This window comes from Microtus pennsylvanicus, chromosome 15 (assembly GCF_037038515.1).
Source record: "Microtus pennsylvanicus isolate mMicPen1 chromosome 15, mMicPen1.hap1, whole genome shotgun sequence".
In the NCBI taxonomy this organism is placed as follows: Eukaryota; Metazoa; Chordata; class Mammalia; order Rodentia; family Cricetidae; genus Microtus; species Microtus pennsylvanicus.
The window spans coordinates 24,801,148-24,820,809 of NC_134593.1; the positions used below are offsets into that span (position 1 = coordinate 24,801,148).

General features: G+C 48.3%; 1 protein-coding gene across 1 annotated transcript in view; it reads right to left on the bottom strand.

Annotated features, from left to right (window-relative positions):
* Positions 1-19,662, bottom strand: part of Extl3 (exostosin like glycosyltransferase 3) — a 44,068-nt gene that overhangs the window by 14,446 nt on the left and 9,960 nt on the right. The window contains exons 2-3 of the mRNA XM_075950218.1: positions 11,906-12,005; positions 7,327-9,937 (exon numbers count right to left, since the gene is read on the bottom strand). Of these exons, the coding sequence (XP_075806333.1) occupies positions 7,327-9,474 (2,148 nt within the window). The 5' untranslated portion in view covers positions 9,475-9,937; positions 11,906-12,005. The remainder of the gene's footprint in view (positions 1-7,326; positions 9,938-11,905; positions 12,006-19,662) is intronic.

Here is a 19,662-nt window from a genome sequence, read left to right on the forward strand (position 1 = left end):
GTGCTGACGTATGCCCTCTACAGTGCTCACTACGCATATCGAAGCCTTTCCTTTCCTGGCAAGCTACATGTGCATAGGCCTGATTTGTTCTGATGACCACGGAGGTGTCTGTGCTGCATCTTCCTAGGGAGCAACATTTTGGTACGAGGATAGAAGACAGATGTTTCAGGCAGGAGATTTAGCTGAGAACACGGGTATGGAGACTTCTAGACCTGAGATACACTTGATACTTGGTGTCAGGAGGAGGTTATCCTCCGTGCAGGACAGGTGGCGATGGAAGGGAGATGACCATTCCGGCTTTCTGGGTCCCTGTGAGATCCTCTCTTCTTTCTTGGGGTAAAATGATGCTTCCTCATTATCTGGATGAGCTAAGGAACTTGAGGATTGATTAAGATGTCTCCATAGGTCTGGTTCCCAGTTGGTGGCTGTTTAAAAAGTTTAGGAGGTGTGCTTGGCTAGAGGAAGGGTGTCACTGGCACGTGCTTTAAGTGTTTAGACTTAACGGGCATGGTGGCACACACCTTTAATCCCACACTCAGGAAGCAGAGGCAGGTGGATCTCTGGGAGTTCAAGGTCAGCCTGGTCTACAAAGCAGGTTCCAGAACAGCCAAGGCTGTAACACAGAAAAAACCCTGTCTTGAGAAACCACATGCACAAAAAGCTTAGACTTGGGTCATTTTGAGTTTATTTTCTGCTCCCTGCTGTGGACCAGTATGTGTTTGCTCAGCTTCTCCCCAGACGCCATGCCTGCTCTTGTCTCGCTTCCTTGACACAAGACAGAGTCTTGTCCCTCTGGAACCATAAGCCTCTGTAAGCTGCTGTGGCCATGCCGCTTTATGACGGCGCTATAAACAAGGGCGCTATCACAGCACCAACTGTGGCATCTCTCTGACCATTACCTGAGGGGAGGGGCTAACAGAGTTCTGCTATGGGTTCTAGAGACAGCACTGCTTGCACACCTGCACGATTTTGGGGGTGGTCTTGGAGCTGGACTTTCCCAGTCCCTTGCCTGCTAAACTGATGCTAACTTTGCAAATGTCTTCAAACCTAAGCCACCATGGAAAATTTATCACTAATTCCTGTTCCGTCACAGAAAAGGACATCAATTACAAATGTAGGTGAAGTTTCAGATTAGATGGAGTGCTGCTTTAGCCAGGCCGCAGTTCCACAGATGCTCCAGCCCCATCAACAAAGAAGGATCGCAACTACCCTGCTCCAGATGTCAGAGCCCAGCAACAGACTCGGAAATCCACCCTGCCCTGAGCATATTTACCCAGTTAAAAACAAAAACACAAAAGCAGCCCTGGTCTGTAGTCAGTGGTCTCCTAAGCTCAGATTCAGTGGTAACAGAACAAAGAGGCCAAGTTCTGGGTCAGGAACCAGAATGGGCATTTAACAGGCAGAGATTGTCAAACTGGGTTAAAGAAAGGCAAAAGAGACAGAACTACGCAGAGAGGGAGAGAGAACACAACACATAAGGGTACCGCTTAGTGGTAAAAAAGACTAGCCTAGAGTGTGAGGTCCTGGATTGGATCCACACACACACAGCCAGGAGGGAAGCCACCAGCGCCTTATATCTCAGCAGCCTTTGTTCCCCAGGGAGCAGGAAGATGACCAGAAGTGGCAGGCGCCAAAGGCAAGTTTAGTAATCCCACCCATGTTAAGATGCTCCCAGTTTCAGAGATGTTATTATCACAGAAGATCATGTGACCGCCTGAGAGGATGGAACAGGTGACCGCTCACCCAAACTGCCCCATCATTCACTCCTTTCCTAACACACCCTGTGCCTGCTCACAGCGTTGAAGTTCAGTCAGTCCTGCAGAGCACAGCCCCTCATGCCCAGAAGACACACACAGAGAAGTTCCATCCCTCAAGCTTCTCCTGAAGACTATCGGTTCTGTGAATTGATTTCCAGCAGGATTACCTACAGCGTCCGAGCACTTGGTATGACCATTCAATGCCAGGACATTCAATGCCAGGACTATTGGAACTAGGGCCTCCAAGTCACCAGGCTGCAGTTCCCAAAGAGCCCCAGGAGATGGCTCTGCACGGGCACAAGGAAAGCAGCATGGCTGTGGAGCCTATCTAAGCAGAGGAGCGATTCCACTCAACCTCTGACAGCGTGAGCCTGGGGACTGCTCGGTTGTCAGCAGAACCTGGAGTCAATCACCAGGCAAACAGACGCAGTCTGAGTCCATAAATGAGGACCGAGGAGAACTGAGGTGATGGGATGATCTGGGGCCCAGAGCACAGACAAAAGGATTCATTTGCAAACTGCAGTTCACAGGGGTTTCTTTGTTCTCCCTTCCCCACCCTATCTAAGATAGAGTCTCTCTACTGTAGTCCTGGCTACCTTGGGTCTCACTATGTAGACTAGGCTGGCCTCAAAACCACAGAGCTCCACCCGCCTCACCTCCCAAATGCTGGGATCAAAGGTGTGTGCTACCACACCTAACTCCCCTCTTATTCTTTAAAAGACCTGAGCTGGGCAGACCACAAAGCTAAGAATCTAACAGCAAACAAGATCTGGCCCAGATTCACAAGCAGGTTTGTTTGCAAGTTCACTGAAATCCATCCCTGAGATGTCTGCCAAGAAGTGAAGAAGAGGGAATTTCTGATTCAGAAGCTGAAGGGAGAGGTTTCACCTTTAACCCCAGCACATTGGAGGCGGGAGCGACAGGAAAGTAAGTTCAAAGCTACATAGCAAGTCCCAGGCCAGCCTGGGCTGTGTGAGACCCTGCCTCAAAACAAAAACAGGTGCTGCCTTCAAAGCTATAGCGTTTAATCACTAGACTGATGCTCAGCAACTACCCAAAGTCACTTTGGGCAACAGAACCCTGACAGAAAGACCCAGCCATTCCTAAACCCATTGCACAAGACCAGCACTGGCCTCTCGGAGTTTGAGAAAAGCATAGCCAATGTAAGAGAAACGAGCCAACTAGAAGAACTTAGCAACATTCCCACTTCTGTTGTTTGGTTTCAAATTACAACAGGAATCCTCCACCCTGACCCCCAAAACTGGCAGTTTCTCATGTTGTGCCAGGAAGGTAGATGGCAGACTTAGTGTTTGCACTCCGGTAACTCTAAAGTACTGCTTTAGTTACGAGGCCGACACTGAGCAGTGCCGGCACAGAAATGTCCGACATGTGTCATATAAACATGTGGATGAATGAAAGGGGAACAGGGACAAGCCAGCCCCGCAGTTTCCAGAATATGGCAATAAACTCGTCAAATTTACAGATCGAAAACTCAACAATATAAATAATCCTAAAGAATGATAATGAGACAAATTAGGAGACCTCTTAGTATTTGTTCTGTTTTATTTTTCTCGCTATGTTTGTTCAGACAGGTTGGCCCTTAACTTATAGTCCTCCTGCCTCCACCGCTGGACTGCGGGGATTACTTGTAGGCGCCACCACATTTGACTTCTAATCTTGCTTTCCAGAGGAGGAAAAGAAATCTACTGACCTACATGGATCAAGTTGGACAACTCTCCGTGCCATTTGCCTGTTTCACAGAGCACACTCGGGGCAGCCGGCCACCTGTTGCCATCCTTCACAGTCTTGACTCTGTCACACCTTTCTTCTCAACACCGTGCAGGGCGCCAAGATGGCAGCACTAACTTACAGTGCTCACCTAGAGCCTGCACCGCTCCTGACGGTTGTCCTTCACATCACTAAGATGGCAGCACTGACCTACAGTACTCACCTAGAGCCTGCACCGCTCCTGACGGTTGTCCTTCACATCACTAAGATGGCAGCACTAACTTACAGTGCTCACCTAGAGCCTGCACCGCCCCTGACGGTTGTCCTTTACATCACTAAGATGGCAGCACTGACCTACAGTGCTCACCTAGAGCCTGCACTGCTCCTGACGGTTGTCCTTCACATCACTATGATGGCAGCACTGACCTACAGTACTCACCTAGAGCCTGCACTGCTCCTGACGGTTGTCCTTTACATCACTAAGATGGCAGCACTGACCTACAGTACTCACCTAGAGCCTGCACTGCTCCTGACGGTTGTCCTTCACATCACTAAGATGGCAGCACTGACCTACAGTACTCACCTAGAGCCTGCACTGCTCCTGACGGTTGTCCTTCACATCACTAAGACTACACTGGCTCAGCCCGGCCTAATGGCCTCAGCCTTGAAATGTCACGCGCACAGCGCATTTCTGTAGCTAACCTCACCTCAGGCCATCCCAGAGGAGGGATGGGAAGAGCAGCTGCTTCCTCTAACTCAGAGCAAACCGCAGAGCTCAGGAATGAAGAGCAGGAAGCCTGGGAAGCTGCACCCACCACGTCTCTAACTTGTGAGCGCCAACATCAAAGACTTTGAGGCCAAGGGGGCACTGGCTCGCTCACTCACTCACTGAACAAATGGGGGGAGCCAAAAGGAAGAAAAACAAGGGGCGGGAGCTAAGAGTAACAGCTGCTTTTCATTCATAACTTTAATTACGAGGCTCATGCAGCACAAAACAGCCCATGTGTTAGCTTCTGAGACAAGTCTGAGCTTTTTAAAGCAGTGCTGCCGAGCCCTGTGAAAGCACTAGTAAAACAGCACAAACTAGAGGGTGAGCCTCCAGGGAGGTGAGGCACACAAAGACCACTCGGCACCAAGAAGATGCTGAGACAGTTAGCGAGCTGGGCTGGTATGCACATCTGTCCCAGTGTGCAGAAGAGTGAGGTAGGAGCACAAACTCGGGACAGCCTGGTTACAAATGGCGAGCTCCAGCCCTCACAGCAAGCCTCTGCTTTCCAACCATCAATGCTGCTCAAAGTCACTGCAACTTGAGACTAGCACAACCTCGCCTAGCTTGCTACATGCTTTCCACATGGTTATTTTACAGCTTTGATGGTATACATTATATATTTATATTATTTACTCATAAGCAATTGTATGCCTTTCCAGGAAATTTGAACTTGGTACAAAAGAAAAGCTATGCATTAATATAGCTGGAAATCCTGACACCTACTTCTACTTTGGACATCAAGGTGGAAAACCTACTTTGAGAAGCTTTATAGACAGAGCCCTTGTTGGCCCTGACACCTGCCTCCACCAAGAGGGTCAGCAATTTCAACTGCTGCTCTAAATACCTGCTTCCCTTAAGCAAGAAGCACAGTCAAAATGTTTGGTCAACTACACTGAAATTCTCTAACTTGAAACTCTTTCCTGGGGGGCTGGAATGATGGCTCAGTGCACTGGCTGCTCTTCCAGAGGACCCAAGTTCAATTCCCAGCACCTACATGGCAGTTTACACTGTCTGTAACACCAAGATCTGACACCCTCACATATACGTGCAAGCAAAACACCAATGCACACAAATGCAGTTAAAAAAAAAAAAAGGAAAGAAAAGAAACTCTTCCTTTTAAAAATAACTAGAAAAGACTGCATGCTACTACAGGAAAGTATGTTAATATGGCCCATTTGGAGAATTTCTGGCACTTCTAGCTAAGTATCGTATTACTGCAATGGGCTGCCCAGAAATCACAGGGGACTACTCATTCCCCACCAGATTAAAGAAAGGATTAGCTCTGGCAAGTTCTCTGGTGGATTTCAGTCATCACTTACTGGAAGTAGGAAGCCAAGGCTGCTCTGCCATGCACCGTATGAGGAAATCTGTCTCTCATAAAAACAGCACACTTGAAAACAACTCAACAACACGGGTCCCAGTCACTGCTCTGCTGCTGTAAAAAGACACTATGACCAAAGCAACTGTTTAAAGAGAAAGAATTGAACTTGGAACTTGCTTAAAGTTCCATAGGGTTAAGTCCATTATTGCCACGGTGGAGAGCAGGCAGGCAGGCAGGCAGGCAGGCATGGTGCCAGAGCAGTAGTTGGGAGCTGTATCCTGATCTACAGACAGAGAGCAAGACACGGGGCCGATGTGGGCTTTGAAACCTCCAAGTCCAACCTGTGATGCACCTTCTCCAACAAGGTGCATCCTCATCCTTCCCAAACAGTTTATCAACTGGGAACTAAGCATGCGAACAGGTACACCTACGGGGAGCGTTCTCATTCCAAGCACCACGACCTGTAACTGAAGACCAGAAAGGATGCAAACTAACTGGGGAAGCCTCTCCGAGAACTCCCCCATACAGAACATACACTAAACACACACATCCCCCATGCTACTGCTGCTCAGAAAACACTGCAATGGGCATGCTGGTGCACACCTTCTGTCCCAGCACTCAGGAGGCTGAGGCAGTGGAGCTCTATGAGTTCAAGGCCATCCAGTGGAGCTCTATGAGTTCAAGGCCATCCTGGTCTACACAGTGAGTTCCGGGACAGCCAGAGCAAACTATATAGTGAGACCATGTTGGAAGGGAATAAAAAAAGAATGAAAGGAAACCTCTTAAAAGAATGACTTTACTAACAACATAAACGTTTAAAAAGTGGACTAGACCCAGAACTCTTTTCTAGACGTATCATCCCAAAAAAACTCTGAATTTTCTCAAGCAAGCATCTAGCAATACACAGCCCACCAGACCTTCTTTGTCACTTTTTCTAGAAAGTACTCACATCACAATGCAGCTAAGTGCCTGGTGGTCTTGAGACAAGAGCAATGGAGTGCCTCTCTCTCCCAGCTGTGTAAGTGTAGTATTGTAGGCAGACACGCGGAAACCACTCTCCCCTACACACCCAGCTAATGTGTCCCCTGGACCCTGACTCAGACACAGGAGAACATTAGTACAGCCTGCAAAATACTCAGGAAAAGAAGGCTCAAAATCTTCAACTCTCAAATATCAAAAGCCCCAACGCCAGCCTTCCAGAGGCTTCCACTGTACCCCAGGAGAAGCCCTGTGTCATTTTCCCAGTCCTTTGGGAGCGAATGAAATGGAAGATTCTGGACTCAAACGTGTTTAAGCACAGTTCCTGTTACCAAGCACCAGTCTTGGCGAGAGCTAGAGAAGGGAGATGGAGAGACTACACATGGTGCCTACTAAATGCCCCGAGGCAGGGTTCTCCAAGGCATCAGTATGGAAGCTGCCAGAGGGATAACCGAGGGAGCTTTGTGAACCTTCAAGGCTCCGGCTTCAGTTCCTATTGTGGAGGCACCAGGGAGACTTAGAATATGCAGAGCAGCAAAGGAACCAGCAAAGCCTGGAAGGCAGCAAGCAGAAACTTCACAGGGAAAAGAGCCTGGAGGGCTTTATAAATAAATAGCTATACCAGGATGTAAAAGGCACACACACACACATACACACACGTATGTATATTCACCTCTGCTACCAGTGAGGGAGCAAAAGTGATAGAAACTAGAAGAGGCATTAAGATTGCGGTACAATTCTGCGCAGTAAAACGTACTGTCCATTTCTATTACCATGATGGGGACACCAATGTCTGGCCACAAAAGGTCCTCCGAGGGCAGCTTGGGAGAGTTCCACACCACCACTACCTTGTTCAGGTAGGGGAGGCCGTTGAGTCTCTCCAGCGAGTTCATGAGCACTTCCTCCCGCTCGTAGGTCAGCATCACAACCGTGAACTGCTCCCGCTGGACATTGCCTCCAAGTGCTGCCTGGAACTCCTTGCCAGAGCCCCCAGCCCCACCACCGATGGGCCGAAATCCAGTCCCTGAGCCCAGGAATTTGGCCTCAGAGGGCAGCACAGGGTCAAAGGGTGTGTGGGGGAAAAGGTGGAAAGGCCCGGGAGCAGAGTTCCAGCTACGGTAACAGTCTGTGACGGTCAGAGTAAAGTTGCGGAGGTATTTAGGTGAGGCATAGGGCGGTTCTGTCTCTACCGGCCCCAGGTCCAAGTCCCCATTGTCAGCCATGTTGGGGTCAGTTCCTGCTGCTTTTCCTGAACGATGGGGGATCTCAGCTGCTACCTCTTCCCGAATGGGAGCAGCTGGGATCTGGATGCGAGTCCTAATCATGGCCAGCACGGTATTAAAAATACTGTCAGCAGTGGAGAAGTAGGTCTCCCAGAGAAAGCGGCCTTGCCGCCTCATAGCCAACAGATCACTGTCTGAAAGACTCCGTAACAGGAAGTGAACCTCCGTAACACGTGGCTTGGGTACCACTAGGGCAGCCTCGTTCCACTCCAGCATGTCATGGTATGGGAGCTGTACCTGCTCCCCTAGTACAACAGGCACGGCTCCCGCTTCCAGGGCTTCAAAGAGTCGTGTGGCACACCCTGATGAAATAACCAAGTGCGGGTCCCCGGGGGTGATGATGAGGGCAAAGGTGGAGAGCTTCAGCAACTCAAGGCGGTCTTCCCGCTCCCCACAAAGTGCCCACTCAGTAGGCAGACTGGGCCTCGGCTGGTTTTTGCAGGTAAATTCTACCAGCACCTGATCTAACTTGCTGTCCTGCACGGCCTTCAGGGTGGCAATGATCCGGTCATCATAGTCGGCTGGAGGGTCACCTTCCATTTCCTCCTCAAAGGAACGGGCCTCCTGAAGGCTAGATCTCAGGGACTCAATCTTCTCACCCTGGAAAGTAAAGAGATACTTCCGCTTAACTGGCACCTGCGGGGGGATCTCCATGAAGTTGGGTTCAGACATGGCATGGACAAGTGGTGACACTACCAAATCAAAGCCAGGCCTGTACTGGGCGGCATAGAATGTGGACTGGGCCACCATGGCCCGGCCTGTACTGACGTTGTACAGTAAATTCTGTGTGTCCGACTTCCGGGACAGGTTGATGATGACATGGTTGTGGCCATCTGTCCTCCAGTGTGGCAGAGAATACAACTGCTTCTCAAGGTCAGCGGGCCGCAGCACAGCCGGCTCCTGCATTTCCCCCACTAACACCACATACAGGCAGGCAATCGCTGCGTTTTCTGTAACATAAACATTAGCTCTCACCGTAGCCTGAAAAGCCTGCTTGACCAAAGGGTCCAGGTAGCTCCCAAAGGCAAACTGGTCACTGTCGTAGACATAGACGGGAAAGCCAGAGGTCAGAGGGCAGCGAGAGTAATCAAAGCAGTTGTGCAGCCGGCAACCCCGAGTGACCTTGGGGGGCGGCAGGCCAGCATCATCCTTCTCGGGGAGCAGCCGGATGGGCAGGGACAATTTGGGCTGGTTCTGGGCCATCAGCTCCTTGTAGGAGTGCTCGGTCTGGCTAATAACGTTCTTGAGCTGCAGCAGGTCCTGCTTGGCGTTCTCTATGCTCTTCTTACAGGCTTCAATCTTGAGGTTGAGCTTGGCGATTTCGCTGTTGAGCTCCTGCCGCTTGGCTTCGAGCTGCAGAAGCTCTTCGCTCACGGACTCACGAATCCGACAGAGATCTAGAACATGCTTTACCTCACAGAGCTCGTTGCCAGCCCGAGGGCCGAAGATGCGTTTGCCGGCTTCATCTGCCTCATCCAGAGTGGTGAGGTAATAGTGAGCGATGAGGGGGAAGAAGACCAGGATGATGAAGAGTGTGAAACTCAGCCACGTCAGCCGGATGCGGTTGGACCAGCGCAGCATACAGGTCTGACCGCCGTTCCCCACTCCCCCATTCCGCAACATGGTATAGCCTGTCATGAGTTCTCTGTGGCTCTGGCCCACTCTGATCACGTCGGATCACACGCCATAACCATAAGTGTGTGTGACGAAACTCAACCTCTTCTTCACACACAAGTTTCTGGAAGAGTCCGTGTGCGCCCCGCGCAAGGCACCAAATAAAATGGAAATTTCATTTTCCTCAGCCGTGACTCGGAAGGTCTCTAACCCTAGTCAGGCAGCTCCTAAGTATTGGCTGTTGTCATCAAATAGAAGAAGGTACCACATTGCTGATGGGACAACAGGGAAGAGATCCATGGTGTTAAAATCCAGGGACAGGGCCCTGGGCTCGGAGGGACCATTTTAACTGCCATAGCCTTTGTTCCTTGGCCTTGTTGACCAGCCAGTATGCATCGCTTCTGTTCAAGTTAAACAGTGGCTGGTGAAAACAGCTGGCAGCTTGAGATGCCAGCCCCGTCCTCCATGTCACTACCGACAGTCAGGCCTGCAAAAGAAGAAGAATCTTGTCAGTCTTGAAAAGATTATGTTCAAAGCTCCATCACCTGCCCACACGCCAGCCCCGCTCAGTGGTTCCTACCCGAGACCTGGGCACCCCGTGAGATGAGGGAAGCAGCATCCATCTGGCGCTGGTCCTCTCCTAACATGAAAGTCTCCCTGTGAGCTGCTCAGCAAAAACAACTCTTGAGAAGCTCGGTTTGTTAAATTTAGAGTTGAAAAGAGTTAAGAGAGCTCTTTTGAACTTCACCCAGGAATAGATGAAAGGTATCCTCCAGTTTGCCTCTATTTATCTTCCATTAGCAGGCATCAGGCACGCCTTCTTAAAATAGAAGCAGTAACTCGGGCTTTCAGAGAGAGCAGTGGACTTAGAAATGAGGGCATCATCCTTCGCCCTTTAGGGAAGGACCTGCCGTCGGCCCTCACACTCAGTGACCTAAACTTGGGAATGGAGATCAGTGCATGCAGATGACGAGGAATTACCGCGCTATGAAAATAAGTAGAGGAGTGAGTGCTGAGACTCATGCATTCTACACAGCATCCCCAGTGCCCTCCGCAAACTCTCCAAGGCCAACAGAGAGGCTTCCTACCTACATTCCCTTCAAACTGACCTATCTAGAAGTCAAGCCGTGCTGTTCTACGCCAAAACACACTCCATTTCATTCGTTTACTTCTTCACACACACAAAAACACACTCACAGCCAGGGAGGGTGGCACAGCCATTCTAGGTAGCGCTCCGGAGGCTGAGGCAGGAGAGTCTTGAGTTCAAGGCCAGCCTGTGCTATGTAGTAAGACCCTGCTTCAAAAAAAGAAAACAAAAGTGTGTGTGGCTACTCTTGACATACCTAACATAGGTCAAGAACTGCCTAGCACTTGTAATGACCCTTGCCCTCAGCAAACTTTAGAGTCCAAGAGACAATATGGGAACAGCCGCAGAGCACTTGTCTGTCTTGTCAGATCTGTGGATTTGATCCCCTCCGGGAAGAGGGAGATGGGAAGACACACACCAACTGCAAGAGCGCGTCTATGAGTCTCACGGGGCTCACACTCCCAGCTTCCACCTCTGCTCCAGCTGTGCAGCTCTTAAAGTCTCATAAGTTTTTGTCTACAAACAGGTCAAAACAAAAAGCTGATAACAATTCTACTAAAGTTTACGGAGAACAAGTGATCAGTATGACAAAAAGTAAAACAAAAATCACCCTTAAAACACTAAATTTGGATAATTTAAACTTGATAAATAGGGACCGAAACAATCCCTCAGCAGTTAAGATTGCTTACGGCTCTTGCTAGGATCCAAGCCTGGTTTCCAGCACTCGCATGGGGTGGCTCACAACCACCTGCAACTCCAGCTCCAGGGGCTGCAAAGCCTGTGGCCCCCACAAACACCCATACTTATGTGCACAAATCCACATACAAACACATGATTTAAAACAAACATAAATCTTTAGGGGAGAGTGTGGTGGCATACACCTTTAATACCAGAATTCATGAGGCAGAGGCAGGTAGATCTAGCTGAGCTTGAAACTACCCTGGTCTACACAGTGAATTTTAGGCCAGACAGGGCTATATCATGAGACCCTGCCTCAAAAAATAAATATGAAAACAAATCTTCACACTCAAATAGATAAGATCCAGTCAAACATCCCACAGCAAAACCTTCATTTCTTTGTTTATTTTGTTTCGTTTTGTTTTGAAGACAGGATCTCTATGTTGCCCTGGCTATTCTTAAACTCACTCTGTAAACCAGGCTAGCCTCAAACTCACAGAGATCCACCTGCCTCTGCCTCCCAGGTGATGGAATTAAAGGTGTGCATCACTATGCCCAACCCACAAACCACATTTCTAAAGAACCCACATTATCCTTTTATTCAAACGTTTGTGCTTCTGCTGTAACAATGAGTAAATAAAGAGAAGACAAGACAGAATCCAGGTCGTGTGGCCAGTGCGACCTTCTCACCTTACTGGGCAGCGTTCTTCCTCTCTCTGCCTTATGTAGTAGCATTATGCTTCAACATACGAGTTCTTGTAGTCGTTGACACCAGAGCTTGCTCTCCTGGCTTAAAGAGAAAATAGAGACTATTTGAAAAGTGCTCACTACGGAAGGTGCTGTTGATTAGTCTTCCTGAAAAGGCTTCCCTTGCGGACTCAGCAATCACAGAACACACGGTTAAGCAGAGCTCTTTGGAGTGAGCAGGTACTACCAACAAACACTAAGACAATGGGGAATTTTCTCACGGGCGGTTGTGGCTTGCTGACATGCTGGAGAGTATAAGGCAAAATGTTATAAAATGTGGGCAGCATACAAGAGCTTTCCGGAGGATGCACAGAGCTCTGGGTAGGTGAGATGTTTACACTAGAATGGAGCTCGGGACAAACAGGAGGCAGGGGAGGGGCATCTGGAGGCATAAATGGACCAGCATCAGCCGTAAGCCAGGTGTGCAGGCAGACCTCTCATCCCGCACAGAGGAAACAAAGGCAAGAGAACCCTGGGTTCCACGCATCTGAGCAGCAGTACTCCTAGTGTGCCCAACATACAAGCAGAGATGACAATGGAGATAAATGTTCAAATAGAAGCCAACGCTGATTCTAAAGGATTTCACCCACTAAGTTCTACCTCATCCACCAGCATGAGCCAAAAGAGCAATCGGCGGCCAATTGTGTGGACTCTGTCTCCTAACCATCACCTTAAGAGTTTTCAAGCGTAAAATGAAGAGAAACCATGAACTCTCTTCTCCTCATCTAGAAATAAAGGCCAACACACTTAGGTGATTGATTCCCGATGGTTCTCAGTGCAAGTGTACTGTGCATCTTCCTAATCCTCACCCACCACGGGCCCATCCCTGCCTGCACTGCCCCCATACACTGCAAACTAGTCGGTTCTCCCTCCTTTAGGAACACTACAGGGCTTCTCACTGCACCGATTTCGCGGTCACCGTCCCCCAGCTCATTCAAACTGATCTACGCTGCCCCCCTTTAGTTCACCCACACCAAGTTCTGTACCACCTGAAGTCCTCGTCCCTGCTACTCTCTGGAAATTTCTGCTTTTCCCATTGACCCTCATGCTTCAGGCCCATTTTCTTGATGCTCTCACTTTAAAGTTGCCTTTCTTATTAGCCCGACACTTTCTGAAATTAACCTATTTTTTTTTCTTCTTTCTCCTTTCTCTCCCCTTTCTTTTCCCTTCCCTCCCCTCCCTCCCCACTCTTCCGGTCCTTCTTCCCACCTCCCACACTAAACCCTACTCCCTGAGAGCGGACCCTCGTCTGCTCAGCCTTGCTGTGTGGCCACTGTGTCCACTGAGAGTTAATGAATGAATTGTGTCACTGATCACTTCCTTTGTCTCTTCCCTTAATTCTATGGAAGGACATTTTTAGTATCCCACCCACATCTTTGACTCATGTTCTTTTTCTGTCTTGGGGACATCCAGTCTTCCTCCCACCTCATACTGAGAAGTATTCTGGAAGGCTCTCGGCATCATCTGCTAATGAGTCCATCTGCTTTCATGATGTCAGGCCTCACCTATGCTCATATCTCCTACAAGCTACACCCTCAATACCTGCCTCGCTGTTCTGCACCCTGCCTCTCCTGGGGTCATAGTCACTTCAAGGACTTCATTCTCCAAACAGCTTTTAGTTCTACCCATACTTCTACATCCCCCCAGTCAGAAACAACGTGCTATATTCAGGAAAGACACAGACCTCGGAGCAGCCAGCCCTGGATGGACCCCCACAGTTAGATGCCCATTTTACCATGAGAGACAGTTTTTCCATCAGAAAAGCAACAGTACCTTTGCTCAGAAGTACTACAAAAATTAGAGATAGCACGCACCATAAAAGGCTACAAGCATCAGCTATTTTCAAGCTCCAGCTCCTATGTCTAGTCTCCTGCCAAGCCTGTCATTTTTATTGCGATCATAATCATGATAATGTTTGCAATAATGCTTTACAATAATCTGTATACTTTCCCCTTCTTTTTAATTATTATTCTTCCTTCACCCTGGTTCTAGCCCATAACAATCATAGTCTGCCAACTTATCCTGTGTATTACCAAATTTGGGTTTTTTAATAATCTCACTTACAGTGCTCTAGCTCTAATGCCCTTGGCCCATCCTTCAATTCTCCAATCCACTCTTCTACTTCATCCAGCCTACTGATGACTGCAATCCATACAATGATTTCAGACCCATGTCACTTTCTCCCTACCTTTCTATCTTTAATGTATTTGTAAGAATTAAACTATTAACCTGGAATGATGGCAAGAACCTGCTACTTATGAGGCAGAGGCAGGAGGACCACTTGAGGTAGGAGTTCAAGACTAACATGGACAATGAATGCAGACTCTCATCTAAAAATAAAATTAAAATTTTAATATGATAATTCCAACAACTAAACCACCTGTGGTCTTAATTTCTGATGGAATCAACCACCATAAAGGCAACACAGCCAAGGGGCATTTGCCAAAGCCAGGACTATGTCTTTTGAGTGTTCAATCTCAAAAACTATGAATAAGAAGCCAGGTGGTGATAGCACACACCTTTAATCCCAGCACTTGGGAGGCAGAGGTAGGTAGATCTCTGTGGGTTTGACACCATCCTGGTCTACAAAGTCAAGTTCGAGAACAGCCAAGACACAGAGAAACCCTGTCTCAAAAAACAAAACAAAAAACCATGAATGAGATCAAGCCATTCAAAACTCGAAGACATTAGGCAAGGACCTGAAGTCCCACCCCAAGCTGAGGTGCTTGGGCAACTGAAAACCCTACTAGATAGAAACCAGGAAAACGGCCCTGTTAAGTGGCCCTACAGCCATGCACAAGAGAAGCACTAATGGACGCTGGATTATGAAAAGATAAGAAGCTGGAAAGAGATGTGCGGGGCTAGTAAGATCAAATACATCGTATATATGTATGAAATTCCCAATGAACAAAAAACTGCGAGTTAAATAAACCTCTATCTTCTACATTACTCAACCTCAAGTATTTTGTGACAAGAGAAAACAGACTAATACGGTATTACTAGTAATCTAGAGCTGGTTTAAAGTACATAGCACAGGGGTTCTCAACCTCTGGATTGTGACCCTTTGAGGGTCAAATGACCCCTTCACAGGGGTCGCCCAAGACCATCAGAAACCACAAATATTTATATTATGGTTCATAACAGTAGCAAAATTAGTTATGAAATAGTAAACGAAAATAACTCTACGGTTGGGGTCTCCACAACACGAGGAACTGCATTGAAGGGCTGCAGCATCAGGAAGGTGGAGAAGCACTGACGTGGCAGGACAAGCAAACACTGTCCCACTTTATAGAAGGATCCTGAATGTCTGCAGATGTTTTAATCAACAGAATCTGGTACAGTCCCCTCTCACACTAAGGAAAACTGCACTGTCTGTGCGCTTCAGTGGTCACCCTTAACATGTAAAGCACAGTCTTGCCCTAACCAGGCTGAAGGTTTAGCGGTGCTTCTCAGTGTCCTTCCTCAGGGCATGCTTGTGCACCCAGAGCAGGCACGTGGTGCACCACTTTAGTTTCGGCCTCACGGTCGTCAACAGAGCTCACGGTGTTCGCTCACATCCTTTCTTTGCGCATATTAGTCTTTCCTCTTCCGTGCTTCATTCCTCCCTCAGGCTGTTGCTTTCCTCCTCACACACAATTTTTCTTTTCCACCATATTCTGGAGAACCCTCTGGAATTATCGTTGTCGTTGCAAAGTGAGATGTCAGTCCATCTGTACGTGTGCCTCGTGGGCAGTCTGACCCCACTGGATGGGTTTGGCTCCTGTGTGTGTTTTTCTGCATGGGGTGTGGGGTAGCACAGGCACATTCAGAGGCCAGAAGTTGACCTTGGGTGTCTTTTTCAAGCTGATCTTACCTTTTTGTTTTGTTTTGTTTTTCTTATTTATTCTTTAGTTTTTCAAGACAGGCTTTCTCTGTTTAACAGTCCTGACTGTCATAGAATTTGCTCTTGTAGACCAGGTTGGCCTCAAACTCACAAGAGATCTGCCTACCTCTGCCTCCCGAGTGCTGAGATATAAGGCTTATACCACCACCACCAGCTCCGATCTCACTTTTTTTTTTTTTCTGAGACAGGGTTTCTCTGTAGCTTCAGAACCTGTCCTGGAACTAGCTCTTGTAGACCAGGCTGGCCTCGAACTCACAAAGATCCGCCTGTCTCTGCCTCCCGAGTGCTGGGATTAAAGGCATGCGCCACCACCGCCCGGCTCCGATCTCACTTTTTAAGAGAAGGTTTCTTACCAAACCTGGAGTTTAGGTCTATTAAGCTAGACTGGCCAACCAGCAAGTTCCCAAGGATGCGTGAGCCTCCCTCCCCAGCACAGATGCATGCCAGCATGCCACCGCACCTGGCTGTTACAGGAGTGCTGGGATCGAACCTAGGCTCTCCTGCTTGTGTGTCAAGCACTTCACCAGCTGAGCCGTCTCCCTGGCCCCATGCTCTGCTGTTGCTGAAGACTCTGAACTTTCTGAATCTTGGCGCTCCTGCCACTCACTAACCTGGAAATTTATAATCCAGGGTCTCTGAATACACTCTGCCCCTCCCCTCTCTCCCTTGGGCTTCCGTCTGCTACCTGCCAGACCTATGCAGGCCTCATCCCTTCTCATCTCTTTCATAATTTCACTCTGCCCTTTGTGCTGCCTCCTGGCAGTTTCTTCACATCTGTCTACTTTAGGAATTGGGAAACTTTCAGCAAAGTGCCAGACAACTAATATTTTAGTATGCATGGGGGTCACTTAGAGCATCTGCAGCATATCTCAGACTTTTAAAAAGGGTGGAAGGATCTGGGAGAATGGCTCAGGGGTTAAAAACACATGTTGCTCTTGCAGGAGACCCAGGTTCAATTCCTAGTACCACATGGTGGCTAACAACCATCTGTGACTCCAGTTCCAGGGGATCCAGTGCCTTCTTTTAACCTCCATGACACCAATCGTGCGTGTATGTGGTGCACACGCATACATATAAGCAAAATACTCATATACATAAAGTGAAACAAAGCTTTAAAAAGTTTAAGACAGGGCTGGAGAGAGCTCAAAGGTTGAGAGCACTGACTGCTCTTCCAGAGGTCCTGAGTTCAATTCCCAGCAACTGCATGGTGGCTCACAACCATCTGTAATGAGATCTGGTGCCCTCTTCTGGCCTGCAGGCATACATGTAGACAGAACACTGTATACATAATAAATAAATTTTAACAAAAAAAAATTTAAGACAACCCCTTTTAAAATGTTCATTCTTACATTGCAAACTATAAATAGCAAAACACTCGATGAGCACAGTGACACACGCCTTTAATCCCAGCACTCGGGAGACAGAGGCAGGTGAATTCAAGTGAGAGCCTATCTCAAAAAAAAAAAAAAAAAAAGACAAACGCAAGCCAGGAGCCAGATGCAGCCCACGGGCCATGGCCTTCAGCTCTGTCTGCCTAACTAGTCAGTTTTCTCCTCTGCCAGCATCACCACTCAGTCTACCTGTAGGCTTTAACTGACAACTAATTCAAGCCTCCATTCCCTCACTGTGTGACAGTACCCACTCCTTATCTTCCCTGGCTCACCTATTCTATCTGCTGATTCTTATTGGGAGGCAGATTACTTCCTTTGTAACCCTATATTCAGTCCCTCTTTAGGGGAGTTTATTCTGAGAAACCTCTGTGTACCCGTCTAGAACAGTCTGTTGGACATCCAGCCAGCCTTATTATCGGCCTTTGGTCTCACGTCAGCTTCGCAACCTAGAGATTCTCCCACACCACACAGCAATGATAAACATGAACACAAAATCCACAAACAGGAAACCACAGTCATGCTTTCTTGGTGGCTATTTCCCTCTCTTGACAACCCACAGCCCGGGCTAAGAGGGGCGTCTGCGTGCCTGTGGCAGAAACTCTCTGTCCCTCTACTGCTTTCCTGGACACTCAGCCCTTTGAAGACTCATTCTCTCACATGGTGTCTCCATTCTACTGCTCACAAACTTGGGGTAACACCTCAGGTGTGGTCACCCCAGCACACTGCCCAGATTCTTAGATTCCAAGCCCTTGCATCCTCCCCTTCACTTGTACGTTTTAATGAGAAGTTATGTCTTTTTATGGAGGGAAACAGAAATGCTATTTTGCCAAAGGCAGCGGCTTCCTTTATCCACGCATACATGCTAACAAAACTAGGACACCGTATGTTCTCTTTTGCAACCTGATTTTCCCCCCTTATATTAAGAGCTGTTAAGCCAGACGTGGTGGAAGCAGAAGAATCAAGAACTCAAGGTCAGGTCTGAGTAGCTCGGTGGAGGACGTGATTTTGGCTCCCACCTCAGAGGCTCCAGGGGCTCCAGTGTCCTCCTCTTGCGTTCCGAGGGCACGGCATTCATAGGCACGCATAGACGCACACATACGCACACGATTTTAAAAGAGTTTAAGGTCACCCTTAGCTACACAGCCAGTTTAAGGTCAGCAAGAGTTTTAAAAATGAAAACAAACCCCCTCTGCTCTCCTACCATGAGACATCCTACCATGAAGGCGCTGGTAGTTGAATCCCACCCATACAGAAAGGGGGTGCACTAGGTAAGCCCCTTTTGTTAGACAGGTACCTCTCGTTCCCATTACGATCAAGGCCTCCCTGGGTATTTCTGCAGAGAGCCACAGTGTTTTTCCACATGAAATTGCTGGATTGTAGTAAGAATGGCTTGCCATTTTGTAAATCATTGTTCGCTAGGAAGAGGATAATACATTCTCCAAGGAACAGAATCAAAGCTGCCATTTACGGGGTTCACTAAGAACCGTGTGACAGAGAGGTGGGCAGAACTCAGTGATCTCTTTGCTCACCACTTCTCCACTCTACTGCCTGGGCAAAGCCAGAAGGCCAGGTCCGGGAAAGTGACCCGGAGCAATCTGTCCTTTTTACTTACTGGTAGTTAAGAGCAGATGAGAATTCTCTCTCTCCTACCAGAAAACGATAGGAAAACACTATCCCACTAAAGAGAGCCATACCAGCCAAGTAATGGGGCACACGTCTTTAATCCCAGCACTTGAGAGGCAGAAACAGGCGGATTTCTGTGAGTTCGAAGGCAGCCTGGTGTACAGAGCTCGTTGCAGGACAGCTAAGGCTGTTACATAGAGAAACCCTATTTCGAAAAAATGAGAGAGAGAGAGAGAGAGAGAGAGAGAGAGAGAGAGAGAGAGAGAGAGAGAGAGAGCGCGAGCCACACCAAGCAGATATAAGGAAGACAGACTCCATATACAAGTCCCTGAGACTCCAGAGTCTGTTGCTGCAGTTAGGAATGCAACTGAAGGTTTTCTTAAACAGACAACGTAAGGAACCAAGTATCTTCTCGTGGGAGGCCGCCTGTAGTTTCGTTCCTGGTCTGTTTACCAGAGCTCTCTGCAGCCACACTGCTCTGTCCACACGCCAACAGTCCAGTGTGCCCAGTCGGACACTGCTTGTTACCAGGTGGATCACGGCCAGGGCCACGCCATGGTGTTCTGCCTAGTCTCCCTGTTCCCTGCCATGCAGGGTTCCCTTGGGGACTCCCAAAGTCCCCAGTAGACTGTACTCCTTTGGCCACCAACCCAAACCTTATAGCCACTATCCTTTGTGCCCACTTTAAGTCTTAACAGCTTCCATAAAGTTTTTCAAAATACAAGGGACTGGCAACTCCCTAAAATCTCACTGAACTCAATTTAGTATCATATGGTTCAAAACCTAGTTTCACCATTTCAACT